Source organism: Syzygium oleosum, unplaced genomic scaffold (genome assembly GCF_021117445.2).
Source record: "Syzygium oleosum isolate NSW1041296 unplaced genomic scaffold, Sole_v2.1 Sole_v2.11, whole genome shotgun sequence".
NCBI lineage: Eukaryota > Viridiplantae > Streptophyta > Magnoliopsida > Myrtales > Myrtaceae > Syzygium > Syzygium oleosum.
Window position 1 is genome coordinate 3,889,223 of NW_026607495.1, and position 22,070 is coordinate 3,911,292.

Consider the following 22,070-nt stretch of genomic DNA (forward strand, 5'->3'; position numbering starts at 1 on the left):
TTAGCTCCTCCGTGGCCGGAAAGTGCTCAAATGGTTCTAGTGTTGAGTAGCAAGATGAGATGATGAGGGAGGGAGGGAGGGAGGGAGACTGCGAGATCATAGGCCGATGACCAGATAAGTGTAAATTGAATAAACACGCGTTAATGTTGTAATAGCCCATAAAGGGTTGACTTACAAAGTAATGTATAATTCCATGAACTCAGTTTCTGGAAACCTATTTCATATTAATATAATTAGATTATATGAATCTCATACAGAACCTACTTAGCTTGTAAGTTTGAATATTTTCTAGCTCAACAAGGATAGAGGATCTCACTCCATCAATTTTTGATTTTGGTGGGTCCATGTTCCGAGATTGAACGGTCACAGACCTTGTCAATGACCCTGCACAAGGCCAAATAGGTGTTAGACGTGAATTTTTACGAGAGAAATAATATGTAGAAAATTACAAAAATAAACATTTACATCAAGTAAATTCTTTGTTAGAGCTTATGTTGGAGTTTTATTTAAAGTGGATCCGAATACCTTCACAAAGGTTTATCTCTCAATTAAAAGAAAACATATGAGATACGATTGTAATATTTTTTTATTCATAATATGCGTACATGCAATATTGGTATGTGATGCGACAACTTAAAACATGACAGTAAGGAAGTTTTGCCTTACAAATCCCCTAATATTGGTATTAATGACCTGTTTTTAATCGGAACGAAATTAACTTATATTGGTGTTAAAATGTTCATCAAAATATTATTTGACAGCTTCATAAAAAGAAACTGTGTATGGATGGCTGGTGGAACTAAAGGAATTTGCAGCCAATGTGATTAATCATCTGAGTTTGGATGAAATGTGAATATGCTTTATCTTCTCATATAAATTTGGATTTCAAGGGGTATATTCCGAAGCAACTAAGCATTGTTCCAGATCACAGCCATGTCCTTCGTTGGAAAAAGGAATTGGAAACCCTCAAATTTTTCTTACATTCACACGCAGTGCGAGCAATTGAATATATTATCTTCACTTTACAACGAAGACTCCTCTGTCTGTCTCTCTCTCGCATTCCTTATTTGAATTTCGATTGTTTTTTTTATTCGATTTGACCACATTTGTTGCCAAGTGAATGATAAGATTTGACTTGTTCTTTCCAGAGTGAGCATAGCCAAGAAGTAATTGCATATTTTATAAAGGGGTCATGCTAGCCTGACGTTGTCGTTGTACTGAGTTTCTAACGGTGCTATGATGACCACGATTTTCGTTTCATAGGCTGTTTAATTGCTTCTCATAAAAAGTAGAACGGTTCCCTTGTCGAAAATGGAAATTAAAAACCATTCTTTGTAGTACGATCCTTTTTTTAAAAAAATTTTGCTCGACATTTTGTTATATTAAAACGTCATAACTTTTAGACTCCGTTCGTTTGGCGGAAAATATTTTCCATTTTCCCGGAAGTCATTTTCCTGGAAAATGTTTTCCCGGAACATAATTTTTCGGTGTTCGGCAACCAATATGAAAAAGTTTCGGAAAATATTTTTCGCCAGCTGCTGGTGACCGGCGACCGACGGCGGCGGCGGCGGCGGCGGGCGACCGGCGGCGGCGGCGGGCGACCGGCGGCGGCGGGCGGCGACCGGCGACCGGCACGGCGACCAGTAACCGGTGGCGGTCGCCGGCGACCTTAGTGAAGAAGAAGAAGAAGAAGCTCCGGAAAATGATTTCCGCTTTTGAAGAAGCGGAAGTCATTTTCCATAGACTTAGCTTATTTTGTGAGGGGGGAAGGAAAATATTTTCCTACGGAAAACGTTTTCCGCCCTCCGAACACCGGAAAACCCGGAAAATATTTTCCTGGAGAATATTTTCTGCCAAATGAATGGAGCCTTATTATATAGAAATATCCACATTGTATGACATTTTGCTCTTGACAAACGTGGCAATATCTATATCTCATAAAATAAAATAAGAATGTTATGACATTCACTCAGTTACAATAACACGAAATTATTTGTAAATAAATTTTCTCATACTTTATGATATTTTGCACTCGATTACAATAAAACGTTGCCAATGGTTGTGCAAATTCATAAAATGAAACAAAAAAGTATTTTATGATATTATGAATACTTGATTGCGATCAATTGTAACAAAATTTTAATAGAATATCGTAAAGTGAAGGAAAATATATTTTATGATCTTTTGTGCTTGGTCACATCCTACCACCTAAGTAGCACCAACACGCGACACGCGACATGCGATAAGACATGACACGCGACACGTCATTTCTCAAAAGAAAGAAAATTCCGACACGTTGGGACACATTGTATATTAAATATATATTTTTATATATACATGATAAATTATCATTTTTAAATTTGATTCAAATAAGTAAATAAATAATAATAAAAAGCCTAGAATGAATTTACCCTAAAAAAATTATACACATAAATTTTCAAAAAATAATTATGTATAATAAATATATTAGTTAAGGAACTAAAAGTAAATAATCAAATTTGAAAAAAAGGAAAGTACAAGATCAAAAATAAAAAAAAGCAGCCCATTGTTGGAAGCCCAGCCCACTTCACTTTGTCAAAACCCTAATAATATCTTCTTCTCCATCCCTCGGCCTCCTCCTCTCTCCAGCTTCCTCCTCCACACGACCCGCAGGCTCCTCCCACCTCTTCCTTCTCCTCCATCACCGGCGAAGCGCAAGGCAAAGGAGATGACGGCGTGAAGGGCGTGGTCCTCAACGCTGGAGAAGCGGGAGGCGAAGGAGATGACGGCGTGAAGGGCATCGTCCTCGGCGCCAGAGATCTGCACCTTCTTCCTCATCTGTCGGTTGCACCTTCTTCCTCATTTCTCTCTCGATGATGAAGGGACACGCGTGTTGCTGGTGTGTCCAGCGCGTTGATCGCATGTCGGATGTCCGACACTTGTTAACCGCGTGTCAGACACGCGACACATGTCCGACACCGTGACGGTCGCCTCCCCAACGTATCGATGCTTCATAGCCTACCACCAATATTTTTAACCTTTTCTTCCTATTTTGGGAGGATATCGGTTGGCCCGATACTCTTTTTTGCACACCGGTCCTCCTAAACACGTGTAAGAGTTCTGACTTTCCCCACCTGGCAAAATGGCAGATGTAAATCAATTTGTCGGATCCATGTTTTTGAAACTACAATTATTCGAGTACGTGACATCACCTCGCTTTGCTTTTCGTGACATCACGTCACTTATTATTGTCACGTCACCCCTAGACTTAATCACGTCACTTTTTTTTTTTAATTATTTCCTTCAACTTCCACACCCGCCTCTAATTGGTAAGTCACATGAATGGACATCACATACGTTTGATTTTGATTAGGTTTTGTGCCGGTAATTTTCATAATTTGTTCCCAACCAATTGGAAGTATGGCTCAAGGACCAAAGGACTTCCTCCTTGTTTAAGCATACTACATAACATGTGTGAGGTCCAAATCAATAGTTTTTTTTTTGTTATGTTCATCTTCAAGAAGAAGGAAATATATAAGGTACACCATCGTGTATCTAACTAAGCATGAGAGAGAAGAAGAGTTCTATGACTTCAAGTTTATACTCAAGGCTGCTCGAGGCTGTGAGCAGGACGATGATGACTGTTGGTGTCAGTGGGCTACGATTTTGTTTGTTTTTAGTTCTTCTATTTTGCTTATTGTTTTACTAATTTTCAAATTTGTTTTGATTATTTAAGAAAATTTACTACTTATTTAATCAACATGAGCTTTTCCCTTGCCAACTCATTTTTTTGGTCGGCAACTTAGCTTTTCGAAGGTCCATGTTAGCAATAATCAGTCAGAAAAAATAAGAGATTAACCAAAGGACGAATGATGTGATTTTCTAAAGAAGTACATGGACGGTTTGGAAAAAAAACAAGGGCGTGGTTTTGAATTTCAAGTAAAAGTAGAGGATCCCTAGTGAAATTATCCCCTGAGATGTACAGGTGAATAGTGATTTTGCTATAGCGTCTGATTGAGTAATAAGTTAACTTCGAAAAAAATATTGCATAGTCTATGGACTATATAAATTAAATCGATCTAGACTATTGATCATGTGAACCCACGATGGAATCAAATTAATTATTCAAATGATATTAATTTATATGGTTTATAAAATATACAATAACTTTTCGGCGAAGCTCACTCTAAAAAGAAGAGTTCAAACCTTATCATTTCAATTTTTTTTTAAAAGGCTACTTCATGCATATATGGTAAAAACCTAAACACTAATAAAATGTGAAGCTCAAGAAGCGCTACAAGAAAAACAGCCTGAGTCGACAAAATTTTTTGCGATGAAAATGACTTTTGTCGCCTCAGGTTACCCAAAGTTTTTTGTCGCCTGAGGATGAACCAATTTGCAAGTTAACTCTAGGGGAAGTTACTGTTGTCAATGATTCGATTGAAGAAGGGATTTTTTTTAACCTACGGTGACAAAAATGCATTTTTCTCGCCTTTGGTCAGATCAAAGGAGCCAAAACATAAAAAAGTTTTCGCGTTTAGTGATGATGACCTAAGGCAACAAACACCAGATTTTGTAACAGCCATAAACCTTAGGGGTTTAGGAATACTAATAATTTTTTCGCCTTAGATTTTTCTAAGGCAACAAAAATGAATGACCTTGTCACCTTTTGTTGGATTGGTGATAAAGATTTTCTTTGAACATGAGATAATATAGTATCAAATTTTTATGTGTATTCTGTATGTACAAGAACTGCTGAGTTATACATGAAAGTTGTCACTCTTGATATCTAATGGTTGAATTTATTACATATACAACAAGTGAGCTACCAATTAAAGCATTTAATTCAATAAATGCATAGCATTGAGGGTATTATATTCTTCTAATTATTGTTATTCTAAAAGAACCCTTGCTTTTAGATTAATCAATTAAAAATATAAAGTTGTCACTTTTGTGGAATGAATTAACTCATGAGCGATTAGAAGGAGTTCTCTGTGTTATATCTGCGAAAGTCGGTTATATATATGAGCTTCATAAATTTCTTTTAGCTAGCTAATAGATTGTAAGTTATCACATTTATATATATTTTTTGTATATTTGTTACAAATATAATTAATTTCATTATTGGAAGAATGAATCGTTTTTTTTTTCATTAAATATAAAAATTTGATGTATGACAGAATAGAAATTTTTTCGCCTTAGACGTACTCTAAGGCGACAAAAGTAAGTTGTTTGTCACCTTATGTATATGATAAGGTGACGAAATTTATTATTTTACCACCTTAGATATATCTTATTGTGTCCCATGAGCACTCAAATAATCAACGGCTGGGATGCTGCCACATCACTCTCTTCATCCTTTTCCAGCAGCCCAAGACCTTGTAAGTTTTTTTCTCAGAGAGGAAAAATCCTCCTTCATCCATCACTACCCTTCCCCCAACGTCACCATTGCCGCTTCGGAGCATCATCATCGTTCTGCAACCCAGACCGTTCCACCACCAGCATAGTCACCACCGATGCGGCAGTTCCAACCACCATTATCACCATCACCACCATCGGCAACAAGAACAAACTCTCTCTCTCTCTCTCTCTCTCTCTCTCTCTCTCGGTTGACAACCAGGAGGTGGCGACAATTGGGTCTAGCTAAGCAACATAGGCTTGAGCAATTTATGTTGATTATATCTTCTCAGACACGCCCAATTTTGCTCTTTGGGCCAACCGGGCCTAGGCAAGACCGGGCCTCCAAATCCATGACCTACTCTCTAGTCGTGACCAGAGAGAGATCTGAGATTGGCATACAAATCTATGCAGGCCACCGTAGTGTGCCGGGGTTCCGAAACTTACCGGAATAAAGCTAGATTGCAATACTCGTACAAACGATTTTGGCCTCTGTGGGTGTGACCTTGCGTTTGTGGAAGTAGCCCATGCCCCTAAAGCCACCATCATGGTAGGTCCAGGGTTAGCATTTGCATTCGCATTCGCATAATTTCTTGATTTTGCGTTTTGTCACGCAAACGCTATGACATGGGCCATGCCCTGTGTTGGAAACAGTTTACTGTTGAAAATATATCTCGAGTTTAAGCCCGAAACGAAAATTTAAATATTCCGAATTGATAATTTGTGGACGTCCGAATCGAGCAAAATGAAATATTGGAAATTTGCTTTCCTAATATGCAAGAGTTGGAAGAAAACAAAAGAAAAGGAAAATAGAAAGAATATTTTATTCTTTCCTATTTCTAGTGGGAGTCACGGTCTGCCAAAGAAAGACGAAATAGGAAAGTCCAAACTTGGACTTGTTGACCGCATGGAATCCCTTTCCAAGCTGGAGTCGGCCACTGCGCGTTCACTTCTTGGGCATATATATATATATATTCTTGAACTTGGCCGCAAGCAGAAGAAGTCTTGATGCACTATTGTTGATGAAGAAGACTTCTTGAAGCGCCGTTGGCTTGCGAGTGCTTGGTGTACGAAGACGTGCAGAGGGAATTGGTGTATTACATCCATAAAGTTAGTGTTGAAGCCGATTAAATTCTTGTGGTAAGAGTTTGTATATAATTCCTTCGCGAGATTGAAAGATTATTTCATGAGGAATTGTGGGGCTAAACACTGCGTGCGTTATTGGGTGTAATTGGGACTTGGAAACACTGAGAGTGTTTGAGTGACTTGAGTATGGTTGTAATCTCCATTGTATCGCTTGATCTATAGTGAAATTCCGTGCTGCTCTCCCCGTGGATGTAAATCACTACGACCGAACCACGTAAATCTGGTGTCCGATTTATTTTCTTGTTCTATCAAATTTATTGTTTGATCGCTTGGCTTGCGCAACAATTGATATCAGAGCTAGGCTTGCTTAAGTTGAAGCGAATCGATGGCAACAGAAGAAGGAAAAGTGAGAATCGACAGATTTGATGGGAAGGATTTTGGTTTCTAGAAGATGCAGATTGAGGATAATCTATATAAGATGAAACTGCATTTGCCCCTATCTGGGGAGAAGCCAGAAACAATGAAGCAAGCTGATTGGGAATTGCTTGATAGACGAGCTTTGGGTGTTATTCGACTGACGTTGGCTAGTAATGTTGCGTTTAACATCGTGAATGAGAAGACCACTGCGGGTTTGATGAAAGCCCTATCGGACATGTACGAGAAGCCCTCTGCGATCAACAAAGTCTATTTGATGCGACGTCTGTTTAATTTGAAGATGAGCGAAAGTGCGTCAGTTGCTGATCATATTAATGAATTCAATGTGATTGTTAGTCAATTGAGTTCAGTTGACATTGACTTTGAATATGAGGTACGTGCTTTGATTTTATTATCCTCATTGCCTGATAGTTGGAATACTACTGTTACTGCTGTTGGTAATTCCTTTGGGTCAACAAGTTTGACATTTGATGGTGTTTGAGATTTAATTCTGAGTGAGGGTATCCGTAGAAGAGAATCTGGTGAAAATAGAGGAAGAACTGGTACACATGTTAGCAGGAGTAGTATGAACTCAAATAGACGAAGTCAGTCTAGGACTGGTGGTGTTGTTTGTTGGAGTTGTGGCAAGAAGGGGCATCTTAGAAGGGATTGTCTTAAACTAAAGAACAACAAGGGTAAATGAATTAGAGTTGAGTCTGCGGATGATGTTGCGGCTATAAGAGACAGTAATTTGGATAATGCTGATTATATCTTGTCTATCATTGATGATTCGTTATTTGACGGAATGATTATGGATTCTGGTTGTTCTTTTCACATTACACTAAATAGGAATGGTTTACTACTTATCAGTGCACGGATAGTAGTAAAGTGCAGTTAGGGAACAACACTGAATGCGATGTTGCAGGTGTTGGTGATATTAAAATCAGAATGCATGATGGTATCATGTGGACATTGACTGGAGTGAGGCATGTTCCATAGTTGAAGAAAAATCTAATTCCCTTGAGTGCCCTGGATTCAGCTGGGTGTCGATATTCTTCTGAATGTGGACTTTTGAAAATTGTTCGAGGTGCCTTGGTGATAATGAAAGGAATCAAGTATAGTGGCCTGTATGAGCTGCAAGGTGAGACAGTGACGGAATTCGCTGTAGAGACGTCGGATGCATCTGTTCGAGAGTCTGAATTATGGCATATGCATTTGGGGCACATTAGCGAGAGAAGCCTGAGGGTTCTAAGTGAAAGAAATTTGCTATGTGGTTATGTGGCTAACGAACTGAATGTATGCAGGTGCTGTGATTTAGACCAACGGCAGAAAGTGCAGTTCAATACGATTGTCAGAGCAACCACGGAAATTGCAGAATTGATTCACTTGGATGTTCACAGGTTGTCGCGGTTTCCTTCAAGAAAGAGTGTCAGATTTATGCTAACAGTTGTTGATGACTACTCGAGGAAGACTTGGGTGTTTGTGCTAAGGCACAAGTTTGATGCTGTTGTCAGGATCATGCAGTTAAAAGTTTTGATCGAAAAGGAGACTGGTAAGAAGATCAAGCAGGTGCGGACTGAAAATAGTATGGAGTTTTGCTCAAAGTTGTTAAACGAATTCTGCATGAAAGAAGGCATAGCGAAACACCGCACTAGTGCCAATAAACCACAACATGTTGCAGAGTTGACGAGCATAACATTACTAGAGACGGCCCATAAAATGCTTTCTAGTACTGGTATGGCTAGGAGATTCCTGGCGGACGTGCTTAGTACGGCGAGCTCCATGAAGAATAGATCCTCATCGACTGCGATTGGATGTCGGACTCCCGAAGAAGTGTGGTCAGGTAACGTGGTCAGGTAACGTTGCTGATTATTCTGTTATTAGAATATTTGGTTGCCTATGTTATGTTCGAGTTAGTGATGGTAAGCTCGATAGAAGGGCAAGAAAGTGCATGTTCTTAGGTTATGCACAAGGTGAGCGGGACTGTAAGTTGTGGTGCACGGAATTAAATTCACCTGTTATCAGCAGAGAAGTTTCATTTAACGAGTCTCCAGTACTTCTGGGTAGGAGTGTTATTGGTAGTGTTCATACGGATCTGAACAGTGTTCAGCATGAGGTGAAGTTGTAATAAAAAACTCCTGAGGTAGCGGGTACTAGCGAAGTAATCGACACAGATGGTGCTTGTAGCGAGGTGGAGTCTATAGAACCGACAGTTGCTGTAACTGCTGATATTGACAAGGTACATATTCGATCTCCGAATAGATATGGATGTAACGATGGTTTTGCTTTATCTGCAGTTGAGGAGGTTGTGTCGGAAAATCCTTGTGAAGCAGTTAAAGGTGCATGTGGAGTTGGTGTTCTGATGTGGTCCACGGCTATGGCGAAGTTCAAGCAAGGGTTGGACTTAGAAGATGTCTGTGGCGGTTGAGCCCATTGGGGCTGTGGGAGAGTAGTAGCGAAATTTGGATTCTATCAAAACGATTGTTACTTGGCTCAAACGTCGAGCCAATGTGGAGATTGTTGAAAATATGTCTCGAGTTTGAGCCCGAAGCGAAAATTTAAATATTTCGAATTGAGAATTTGCGGATGTCCGAAATCGTGCAAAAGGAAATATTGGAAATTTGCTTTCCTAATGTGCAAGAGTCGGAAGCAAACGAAAGAAAAGGAAAATAGAAAGAATATTTTATTCTTTCCTAATTCTAGTGGGAGTCACGGTCTGCCAAAGAAAGACGAAATAGGAAAGTCCAAACTTGGACTTGTTGATCGCATGGAATCCCTTTCCAAGCTGGAGTCGGCCATTGCGCGTTCACTTCTTGGTCATACATACATACATACATACATACATACATACATACATATATATATATATATATATATATATATATATATATTCTTGAACTTGGCCGCAAGCAAAAGAAGTCTTGATGCGCTATTGTTGATGAAGAAGACTTCTTGAAGCGCCGCTGGCTTGCGAGCGCTTGGTGTGCGAAGACGTGCAGAGGGAATTTGTGAATTACATCCATGAAGTTAGTGTTGAAGCCGATTAAATTCTTGTGGTAAGAATTTGTATATAATTCTTTCGCGAGATTGAGAGATTATTTCATGAGGAATTGTGGGGCTAAACACTGCGTGCATTATTGAGTGTAATTGGAGCTTGGGAAATACTGAGAATGTTTAAGTGACTCGAGTATGATTGTAATCTACGCTGTATCACTTGATCTATAGTGAAATTCCGTATTGCTCTCCCCGTGGATGTAGGTCACTACGACCAAACCACGTAAATCTAGTATCCGATTTATTTTCTTATTCTGTCAAATTTATTATTCGATCGCTTGGCTTCCGCAACGTCTACCTTTCGAAGAGCTTGTGTTGGTCTTCTTCCTTTATCGTCCTGATCCTCTTTAATCTCTTCTTCAAGTTTTTCTCCAGAGCATCATCAAAATCCAACCATGACCTCCGTAATTCACCTCACTCACAATCACAGAGGATGACTCATACTTCTCATCTTCAACTATGAAGCTGAAGCAGCCTGCAACCACTCTGTCTGCACAGCCTCCTTCAATCCCCCCTCTTTTTCTTCGTCTTCCTTCTTTCCTTCTCTGTCTTCACATCCTAGCATTCGACATGACGATTATCACTGCTACGACACGGCAACTTCATGGCCGCCGGCAACTGTGCTGAGAACCGCGAGCTCCTCCTCTCTTCTTTCCCTAGCAACATGGCTTTGAACGGCGGGTTCTGCTATGGGAAGGTAGGGAATGGCTCAGATGTCTTTACGTGTTCAGTTTCTGCAGAGGCGACTCTTCGAACGACACCTGCATCAAGTGCATAAGCGCTACTGCTGAAGATTTGATGGTCAAGTGTCCAAACCAGAAAGCTGCATACTCAAAGGGGACAGTAAATCGTCCATGCTTCATCCGTTACTCTGATATTCCGATGTATGGCATGAAGCAAACATTTCCGACGCTAAAATTTCATCGCGTTGGTGACATCCTGATGGATCAGGATCACTTTGATCAGACATGGAGGAACTTGACAGAGGTGCTGGCGGATGTTGGAGCTCAAGTTTGCGGAAGGGGGCGAACTTCCAGACTGTGTTCGTGCTATTGCAGTGCAGCCCCAATTTGTCCCGGGTTGATTGCCAGAGCTGCTTGTGAGAATGCATTAATGATTATCAAGGATGTTGCCACGGAAGACTAAGCGGTCTGTTTACAAGCCAAGCTGCATTTTCCCATGGGACTTGTACCCGATTCTCAACTCCGATCCCAGCATTCCGCCACCATCTCCACAGCAACCAACTGCAGCCACCGTGAGCGAACCTTCTGCTCCTCAGCCGGCAAATGCCCAAGTCACCAATGGTTGGTTCTATTTTACAGTTACTGGTGATTTAAAATTCATGAATTACAATTCTTATTCAGAGTTCTCGCCTACTGCATGGGATAAAGCCTTATCCAATATACATGAAATTGCTGGTTTGTACGTATCAAAGGCCCGTTTGAACGTTATTGCAAAGATCACGGTATCAAGTTTAAAAAGATTGTTCCAAAAACACCACAAATAAAATGGGGTTGCAGAGAGAATGAACCGGATAATTAATGATCAGATACATGTCTGTTTTCTCATGTAAAGTTGCCTAAATTATTCTGGGGTGAAGTGATGAGAACACCAATGGACTTAATTAACCTTTCTCTATCAATTCCTCTTAAGAGGGATGTCCCGCAAAGAGTCTAAAGATGTTTCATATAATCATCTAAAAGTCTTTTCTTGCAGGGCATTCGTGCTTATTCCAAGAGATGAAAGATCTAAGCTTGATAACAAGTCTAAGTAGTGTATCTTCTTAGGTTATGGACATGAAGAGTTTGGCTACAGATTATGGGATCCAACTGCAAAGAAAGTTATTAGAAGTCGAGATGTGATTATCATTGAGCATCAAACCATTGAAGACATCAACAAGTGGGAAAAACCAAACTCTACACTATAACAATTCACAAATTCAAACAAAATTAAAACCAATCCTTTTTCTAATTAAAAAAAAAATAGGTTACTTCATGCATAAACGGTGAAACTCTTAACACCACATAAAAATGTGAACCTCAAGAGTTGCCACAAGAAAACAACCTAAGGCGACAAATTCTTCTTTTGCGACAAAAATGACTTTTGTCACCTCAGGTTACCTAATTTGTCGCCTTAGGTGCGACTTAAGATAACAATCATAATTTTGTCGTCTTAGGATGGACAAAGGTGGCAAAACGAGTTTGGTCGCCTTAAGTAAACTTAAACGACAAAACCAGAACTTTGTTGCCATTAATTCAACCAAAGATGGGATTTTTTTTTAACCTACGGCGACAACATGAAATTTTCTCGCCCTTGGTCGGACCAAAGGTAACACAGATAAAAAGTTTTGTTGCCCTTCATCATAAACAATGACCTAAGGCGACAAATGTCAGATTTTGTAGCCTTTGGTATGTGGTCGCTTTTGGCCATACCTGAGGCCACAAATTCTCGTCGCTTTAGGTATAGTCTAATTTGTCGCCTTAGGGATACTGATAATTTTGTCGCCTTAGAGTATACCTAAGGCGACAAAAACGAATGATTTCTTTGCCTTTGGCTCGATTGGTGATCAAGATTTTCTTTGAACATGAGAGAAAATAGTATCAACTTTTAACATGTAGTCGCTGTGCACAAGAAATGCTAAGTTATATACGAAAGTTGTTACTCTTGATGTCTAATGGTTGAATTTATTACGTATAAAACAAGTGAATTACCAATTAAAGCATTTAATTCCACAAATGCACAGTATTGAGGGTATTATAGTCTACTAATTATTATTCTAAATGCGCCCTTGCTTCTAGATTAACAGATTGAATATAAAGTTGGCCCTTTTGTGGAATGAATTAATTGACGAGCAATTTGACAGAGTTTTCCACATTATATCTTTGAAAGTCAGTTGTATATATGAGTGTCATACATTTATTTCGGCTAGCTAGTAGGTTGTAAGTTACCACATTTATATATTCTTGTATACATCTAACAAATATAATAAACATTGGAAGAAAAAATCACGGCTGTCATTAAATACAAACATGCAATGTACCACAAAATTTATATTTTGTCGCCTTAGGCACACTGTAAGACCTTAGGGAACGAAAGTCAGAAAAGTAAGTTTTAGGTGTCCCCTGTGGTGTGCCTGGAAAAGTATCAAAAAAGTCATAAACCTTTTGCATTGGTACCAATTTAGTCCTAAACCTTTTTTTGGTGCCAATTCAGTCCTAAACTTTTTGCAGTAGTGCCAATTCAGTCCTAAACCTTTTGTCTTTATACCAATTTAGTCCTTCAGACTAATTTTGGCTGGATTTTGCTGATGTGGATGTCGACCAGCCACCGATGCTAACGTAGATAATTTTTAATAATATTTTTAATATTTTTTTTTTCTTTTTTTTTCCTCCCCTCCCTCCTTCCTCCAGTCCAGCAACTGGCCAGAGGCTAGAGGCCGGCGAGGTCGCTTCGCCGGATGGCCGTGAGGGCGGCCTCGCTCTGGGCAGGTGAGGTTGGCGAGGTCGGCGAGGTCGGGCCTCGCCCAACCGCCGGTGAGGCTCGACCTTGCCAGATCCGGCGAGGCTCGAGCACTCGCAGGTGGCTACGACGTTGAAGGCCTCTGGTGAGGGCTCGAGCCTTGCTAACGGCTAGGCGAGGCCCAACCTTGCTGGATCTGGCAAGGTAGAGCCTCGCTGGCCTTTGGCCTCTGGTCGGTTGCTGGTTCGGCGATCAGTTAGAGGAAGGAGGGAGGACAGAGGAAAGAAAAAAAGAAAAAAATAAATAAAAATTCAAAAAATATTAAAAGATTATTAAAAGTTGTCCACGTCAGCACCGGTGATCGGCTGCTGGCCGGCCGGCATTCACGTCAGTAAAAGCCGGCCAAAATTGATCGGAAGGACTGAATTTACACAAAGACAAAAGGTTTATGATTGAATTAGCACAAATGTAAAAGGTTTAGGACTGAATTGGCACAAAAAAAAGTTTAGGATTAAATTGGCATAAACGCAAAAGGTTTTGGACTGAATTGACACCAAAAAAAGGTTTAGAACTAAATTGAAATCAATGACAAATGTTTAGGACTTTTTTGACACTTTTCCCATAGTGTGCCCCATCAACCATTGCATATGAATGGTTGGGATGTTGCCGCATAACTCTATTTCTTTACCAGCAACCAAACACTTTTTTTTTTTCACAGGAAAATCCTCCTTCAACCATCACCACCCCTCGCTCAACGTCGCCACAGCCGCACCGGGGCGCCGTCATCGCGCCTCACCCCGAGACTCCTCCGCCACCAGCATTGTTGCCACCAACGCGGCCTTTCCAACCACCATTATCGCCATCACCTGAATACACCGTTGGCAACAAACACAAACTCTCTCGCTCTGGTGGGGTTGACCACCATGGTGGTGGCGGCCACTGGGTCTGGCTAAGCAAACATAGGCGAGAACGCGAAAGTAAGAAGCAACAGATCGAGCAATTTGTGTTGATATGCATATTCTCAGGCATGCCCATGTTGCCATTTGGGCCGACCGGGCCTGGGCGAGACCCACGGGCCTCCAAATCCATGATCTACTCTCTATTCGTGATCCAGAAGTCCGAGATTGACAAGCAAATTGATGCAGCCCACCGCGGTGCCGAAATTCCAAAACTCATCCGCATTAAGCTAGATGCACGCGATGCTCCCACGAACAATTTTAGCCTCTGCGAGAGTGACCTCGCTTTTTGTGGAATAGTAGCCCGTGCCATTCAAGCCACCCCCGTGGTATGTCAAGGGTTAGCGTTTGCATTTGCATTTGCATAATTCCTTGATTTTGTGTTTGTCACGCAAACGCGCTTTGACATGGTCTTCTCCCTCTGTTGTCCCCATCTACTTCAATCTCTATCAACCACTTTTTTGATCCAGGCATTACCAAACTCCAGCCATGACTTCCCCAGGGGACGACTCATGCGTCTCATCTTCAACAATGGAGCTGAAGCAGCCAGCGACCACCGTGTCTGCACAGCCTCCTTCGATCCTTCTTCTTCTCCTTCGTCGTCTTCCTTCTGTCCTTCTCTGTCTTCACATCCTAACGTTTAAAGTCTCCACCGCTCAACACTGCTATGACACGGGCAACTTCACGGCCACCAGCAACTATGCCAAGAACCGTGAGCTCGTCCTCTCTTCCCTGCCTAGCGAAATGGCTTCGAATGGCTGGTTCTACTCTGGGAACGTAGGGAACGGCTCGGACGTTGTTTACGTGCTCGGTTTCTGCAGAGGCGACTCTTCGAACGATACTTGCTTCAAGTGCATAAACTCTGCTGCTGAAGATTTAATTATCAAGTGTCCGAACCAGAAAGCTGCGTGGTCCTTGGGGACAGGAGATTCTGTCTGCATCATCCGTTACGCTGATCGTCCGATGTACGGCGTGAAGCAGACATTTCCGACGTTAAGCTATTACAACACCGGCGACCTCCAGATGGATCAGGATCAGTTCGATCGGATATGGAGGAACTTCACGGAGGAGCTGGCAGCGGGGGCTTCGATGGGGACGTCGGAGCTCAAGTTCGCGGCATGGAGGACGGCGTTGCCGAACTTTCAGACCTTATTCGCGCTGTTGCAGTGCAGCCCCGATTTGTCTCAGATTGATTGCCAGAGTTGCTTGTCGGATTGCATAGATGATTATCAAGGATGTTGCCATGGAAAACGAGGTGGCGGTGTTAACAAGCCGAGCTGCATTTTCCGATGGGACTTGTACAGGTTTTTCGACTCCGATTTCAGCAATCCGCCGCCACCTCCGCCACCACCAACTGCCGTCGCCAAGGCCGACCCTGCTGCTCCTCTACCTGCAAATGCCCAAGTCACCAATGGTTGGTTCAACTTTAAGGTTACTGCTGATTTTACATTCATGAATCACAGCTCTCATTCAGAGTCCGCGGCTGCTACGTGGGATAAAGTCTTATCGAATACACATGAAATTGCCTGTCCATGTATCAATGGGGATTAGTAGGGCCCAATGTTTGGATGTCCGTGCTATAGATAGAATCATTTTAATTTGAAATGCTAACAATCATGAGTTTCAATTTCAAATTGGATTAAACGCATTGCTTGATGTTGGCAGGTAATATCTCGAAGTCATTACGCATTGTGGTTGCTGTGGTAGGTTCGGCAATTCTCTTCGTGATGGTTATTGTCTCCTTGTATTGCTTTATTAGAAGGAGAAGAAGTAATCCATGGAAGGTCTCATCTGGTTAGTGGATTTATCGGTAGTTTTGCGTTCTGCATTTTGGTTGGTATTGGATGACTTCTTATCAAGCTTAGCATAAGAATTAAACTAGTGTGGGAGAGAGAGCGGCGTGATTTTGGTTTATATTCCCCTTCTGAGAAACGGTGCAGAATCTAAAACCAATCGTACATTTTTGTTAAATAATTAAGAAAGCCCAAATGGCATGTTAAGAACAAGAGAATTTTATCTACTTTTCTGATCGGATTCTGGAGATCTCATGTTGATTGCTCTGCATTTTCTTCAGCAAAAGAGGAGGTCAAGACTGCTGAAAGCTTACAGTTCAAACTAAGCGAGATCAGGGCTGCCACAAATTTCTTTTCAGAAGGCAATAAGCTTGGAGAAGGGGGATTCGGAAAAGTGTATCGGGTAGCTGGAAAATTTTTGTCGATGTTTATTTGGGAATTACATCACTACAAGGAGACAAACGTTGTTTCTTGCAAATGAAAATTTGACTGCAGGGCAAGCTTGAAAATGGACAAGACATTGCTGTGAAGAGGCTTGAGGGGTGTTCTAATCAAGGTCAGCAACAGTTCAAGAATGAGGTCACTCTGTTGGTCGGACTTCAGCACAAAAATCTGATTAAGCTCCATGGCTATTGCTTGGAAGAAGGGGAAAGACTTATTATTCTTGAGTTCGCACCCAATGCAAGCCTTGAAGGATTCATTTCTGGTACGAACTAGGACGTTCAAATTTGTCGCTTCCATTTCAATGATAGTAAATGTACTGATTGGACAGATTTTTGCATCAAACCATTTGGTAGTACTTTGCATTACACGCAGAACAATTAAGAACCTAAACAATGTCTATTTTGCAGATTCAATCAAACGTATGTTGTTAACTTGGGAGAGGTCTTTCGGTATAGTAAGTGGAATCGCTCGAGGACTTCTTTATCTGCACGAGGATTCACGCTTTAGGATCTTACACCGCGATCTGAAGCCTGGCAATGTTCTGCTGGATGAGAACATGAATCCCAAGATAACTGATTTTGGCACGGCAAGGTTATTCCTTTTGGACCAAAGTAGAGCAAATACTGCACAAATAGCGGGAACTTTGTAAGTTTAAAATAGACTTACCTAATGCTCCTTTGTCTATTTCATCCTTTCAAGGAAAGCATACAATGATAACAGGCACCAATTTCAGTTTCCCCATTGATGATTCTTGGATCCATTTGTTTTACGTGTAACAGTGGCTATATGGCTCCCGAATATGTAAGACATGGAGAGATCTCTGTGAAGACCGATGTGTATAGCTTCGGCGTAGTGGTATTAGAGATCATCAGTGGCAAGAAGAATTCATACAACAGCAATTCGGGGACTTCCGAGCACCTACTGGGCTACGTGAGTATAAATTGTGGAATTTTGTCCAGTAATTTAGTTAGTGAAAATTTATAATGCTTCTCCTTGCGCATGTGAAATTACAAAACGCATTTAGTTGCTTTTGTGATTGTGTACTGCAGGCATGGAAAAATTGGAGAAAGGGTACACCTTTTCACCTTATAGATCCCATGTTAAATGGCAGCTCGAGAAGCGAAATGTTAAGATGCATCCACATTGCATTGTTATGTGTTCAAGAGAACGTAGCGAGACGGCCTACCATGGCTTCGGTGGTTTTAATGCTCGGGAGCCAGAGCACGACCCTCCCAATGCCGACACGGCCTGCATATTTTGACAGATGCCAGTGGTAGAGAAATGTCGACTGCCGCTGTTCATCGCTCATCACCGACATCAATAAACGAAGCTTCCATGACGGATCCACACCCTAGATGATATTATTACCGAAGGATCGAAGCTGAAAGTGGAAGTTGTTGAGGAAAACTCCTATTAATTTTGAAGTTGACAAAACCTTCTATGTTATTGTAAATCTGATACTTATTCTGAACTATTCCAGGTCTGTATATTCTGGAAGCTCAGAAGAAAGTTATTCAGACTTTACAATCTGTCAAGTATATTTTTGAAGACCCACATAATCGAAGTTCTGAGATTCAGAAGCAGAAGTTATTCAGATGCAGATGCAGAAGTTATTCAGATGCAGATGCAGACGAAGAAATTATTCAGACGCAGACGCAGGAGTTCTTCTGATGCAGACGCAGAATATCTTCAGACACAGAATTCAGAACGTAACACAACAGCTAGTGATCTAGCATGGATTTCACAGAAGGAAAGTTTTGATTGTCTCAATCTAAGGCTATAATTGATTGACAATCAAACATTACGACAAGTATACATTACAACGGATAAAGCTCTACTTATGGAAACCAAGATTCTGATTGTATGGGCAACCAGAATCAGCGGGATTCAGAATCTGTCAACCAACGGCTACTCAATCCTTACTATACAAATCTGTCCAAGGTAAAGATTGGAAGATGATCCTCTGAAAGCTGTCCAACGGCTAGTTTGGAAGCAGAGGAGTATTTAAGGAGATCAACGAGCAGCAGAAGGAAGTACAGAATCAAGAATCAACAAGTCCAAAGTCTGAGCTTAATCCAATCATTTTTCTCTTGTCATTCTGAGCCAAATATTAAGATCTTGAGGAACACTTTGTAAGAGTGATTGTGTGAGATAGAGAGTCCTATCATACACAAGAGTGTTAACACTCAGAAGTTGTAATTCCTCTTGATTACATAGTGAAATCCAGCCGGTAAGGGTGTAAGCGTGGGAGAGTGGACGTAGGCTTGCTATAAACCGAACCACTATAAACTTGTGTGGATTCTCTATCCCTTATCTCTTACTTTACATTCTCGCACATCAAGAGCACGTCTATATAATCTGTCTTGAATCTGAATTTTATTCAGACTCTTCTGTGATTTATTTTGTTTCCGCATAAATTACTAAAAATTGTTTTAGATCACCTATTCACCCCCCTCTAGGTGATCCTTGCTAGCTACATCAATTGGTATCAGAGCAGGTTGCTCATTTATTGAAGTGTCTTACTTCTGAGCTAACGATCTATATGGCTAGCTATAGTGCTCCAGGGCTCATTGAAGGACAGAGCAACAACAGACCACCATATTTCGATGGCAAGGAATATAGTGTCTGGAAGAATAAGATGAAGGCATTCATAAAGTCAATTGACCACATGCAATGGGATGTCATCATCAGAGGTGTCAATCCAAAGTCTTCTGATTCAAAAGAGAAGGCAGATGCAAGCAAAGCAGCAGATCCTCCATTATCTCAAACTGAGATATCCAAAAGAGAAACCTTAGATTCCAAAGCAATTTATTCTCTTTATTGTGCCTTATCACCTATTGAATATAAAAAAATTGCTGCTTGTGAATCAGCTAAGGAAATCTGGGATACTCTTCTTATTACTTATGAAGGAACAGATCGAGCCAAGGAAACTCAAATTAATCTTCTGCTTGGTCAATATGAATCTTTCAAAATGAAGCCTGGAGAATCAATTGCTGATTTATATGATAGGTTTACTGATATAGTAAACGGTCTTGCTTATCAAGGACAACCAGTTCCAGATGCAATGAAAGTCAACAAACTTCTGAGAGGACTGACAAATCAGTGGGACAACATCAAAACATCTCTTCGAGAGACACAAAGGATCAAGCCTCTATCAGTGAATGAGTTAATTGGAACTCTTCAATCATATGAGACTGAGAAACGAAATGAGGAGATTGAATCCAAAGGTAATAAATCAATTGCTTTGAAGACTAACATTGATTCTGATGCAGATTCTGAAGATGAAGACGTTGATGATGAAGAACTAGCTCTGTTTATAAAGAAGTATAAGAAAATGAAGATCAAAGGAAGAAACCTCAGGGGAAAGAAGCCTTTTGAAAAGAAGAAATCTTTCGATGAGACAGAAAGATCGAAGGATGTTATATGCTTTCACTGTAAGAAACGTGGACATATCAAGCCAAATTGTCCACTTCTGAAAAAGAAGACCAAGTTTGAGAAAGCAAAGAAGGCCTTAAAAGCAGAAACCTGGAGTGACACAGAATGTGAAGACAGTGATGAAGATTTCTGTCTAATGGCTAAGTCAGACTCAGACTCAGATCTCAGATTCTGATCCCAAAGTGGAAATTGAGGTAAAACATTCTGACATGCCTATTGAGGTATCAAATTACATTGATGAATTATGCTTTGAATTCAAGACTGCTCTTAAATGCATCTCTTCTTTGAAAAAGGAAAATTCATCACTGAGGCAACAGGATGTTTCACAAAAAGAAAAAAATCGATTTCCTTCAAAAAGAATTTCATCAAGTCAAGGAAAGTCGAGATTTTCTTTCCAAAGAAAATGCAGTTTTGAAAAAGCAAGTTTCGAAATTACTTCCAAATTTTCAAAGGGATCGAAACCTTGAAGCATATCCTTTCTATCCAAATTCCTTACTACAACAAATCTGGTCTCGGATTTGTGAAGGAAAGTGATAGCTTGATTGATTTTCCAAAGGTCAAGGAGAGATTAAAACAAAGACCTCCTCGACAAGCTTATAAAAATCATTTCAAAAGGAATTTTGTAAAACCTGTTGGTCGAAGTGCACTCAAGTGCTCAAAATGTGGAGATCCACAACATTTTGAGAATGAATGTCCTAAGGTCTGGAGACCTGTTAGAAGAGATTTTGTTAAGACAGCCTATACTAATGCTCAAGGACCCAAACAAATTTGGGTACCAAAGAAAACTTGAGATGCTGTGTTTTTTGCAGGTTACCACAAAAAGAAAAAGGAAGTGGTACCTAGACAGTGGATGCTCTAGACATATGACAGGAGATCCAAGTATATTCGTTGATCTACACAATCTGAATGGTGGAAAAGTATCCTTTGGAGGAAATACCAAAGGAAAAATCGTTGGCAAAGGAACAGTTGAAATTGGAGGACTTACAATCAATGATGTCTCGTTGGTAAAAGGACTCAACTACAACTTGATAAGCATAAGCCAACTATGTGATACAGGTTTCAGAATCAACTTTCAAGAAGATACATGCTCAGGGACAAGCAAAGATTCTTCTCAAACATTTACAGGGAGAAGACATGGCAATATCTATCTTCTAGATGTCAATCCAAACTCCACTCATTGCTTGATCTCAATCAAAGAGGATGAAGATCTATGGCATAGAAGACTGGGGCATATCAGTATGAAACAAATCTCAAAGATCTCAAACAAGAAACTGGTTCGAGGTCTACCAGATTTGAAATACAAGAAAACAGAGTTATGCAATGCCTGCACTCTAGGAAAACAAGTAAGAAGTTCTTTCAAGTCTATACATCATGTTTCCACTGATCGTGCTTTGCAGCTTCTTCATATGGACCTATTTGGACCAACCAGAACACAAAGTATTGGTGGTAAGAAATATTGTTTAGTCATTGTTGATGACTTCACAAGATTTACTTGGGTGTTCTTTCTTGCTCATAAAAATGAAGCATTTTCATATTTTTCAAAATTTGCAAAAAGAGTTCAGAATGAAATGGGCTATTCCATTTCCTGCATTAAAACTGATCATGGGGGAGAATTTGAAAATCAAAGTTTTTCAGATTTTTGTGAGGAAAATGGCTTTCAACACAATTTTTCTACTCCTTACACACCAGAACAAAATGGTGTTGTGGAAAGGAAAAATCGTTCTTTGCAAGAAATGGCAAGAACTTTGCTGATTGAAAGCAAAATTCCTTTTATTTAGGCGATGCGTTTTACAAAGATGCTATATCATTAATGAGCTTTTCTCGGACCCATTCTTGAGAAAACCCCCTATGAGCTTTACAAAGGTAGAAAGCCCAACATTTCATATTTTAGAGTGTTTGGTTGTAAATGCTATATCCTGAAAAATCCAAATGACCGCACTGGAAAGTTTGATGAGAAAGCAGATGAAGGATTTTTCCTTGGATACTCAACTTCAAGTAAAGCATACAGAGTCTACAACAAGAACTCTCAGACTGTTGAAGAATCAATGAATGT

At 40.4% G+C, this 22,070-nt stretch overlaps 1 protein-coding gene and 1 pseudogene across 1 annotated transcript; both read left to right on the forward strand.

Moving 5' to 3' along the window:
* The first annotated feature begins 10,389 nt into the window (after positions 1–10,389).
* Positions 10,390–10,825, forward strand: LOC130139380 (cysteine-rich receptor-like protein kinase 22; annotated as a pseudogene).
* A 3,908-nt stretch (positions 10,826–14,733) lies between these two features.
* Positions 14,734–17,941, forward strand: LOC115661573 (cysteine-rich receptor-like protein kinase 34). The gene is made up of 7 exons (XM_030583815.2): positions 14,734–15,759; positions 16,011–16,139; positions 16,420–16,541; positions 16,634–16,844; positions 16,990–17,227; positions 17,362–17,512; positions 17,632–17,941. The coding sequence occupies exons 1-7, from the start codon at positions 14,835–14,837 to the stop codon at positions 17,857–17,859; spliced, it is 2,004 nt and encodes a 667-aa protein (XP_030439675.2). The 5' UTR covers positions 14,734–14,834; the 3' UTR covers positions 17,860–17,941.
* Positions 17,942–22,070: the final 4,129 nt, after the last annotated feature.

Coding starts and splice junctions, on each gene's coding strand:
- LOC115661573 (XM_030583815.2), top strand. CDS start 14,835: ATGACTTCCCCAGGGGACGACTCATGCGTCTCATCTTCAACAATGGAG. Junction 16,140..16,419: donor TCCATGGAAGGTCTCATCTG/GTTAGTGGATTT, acceptor CATTTTCTTCAG/CAAAAGAGGAGGTCAAGACT. Junction 17,513..17,631: donor CCGAGCACCTACTGGGCTAC/GTGAGTATAAAT, acceptor TGTGTACTGCAG/GCATGGAAAAATTGGAGAAA.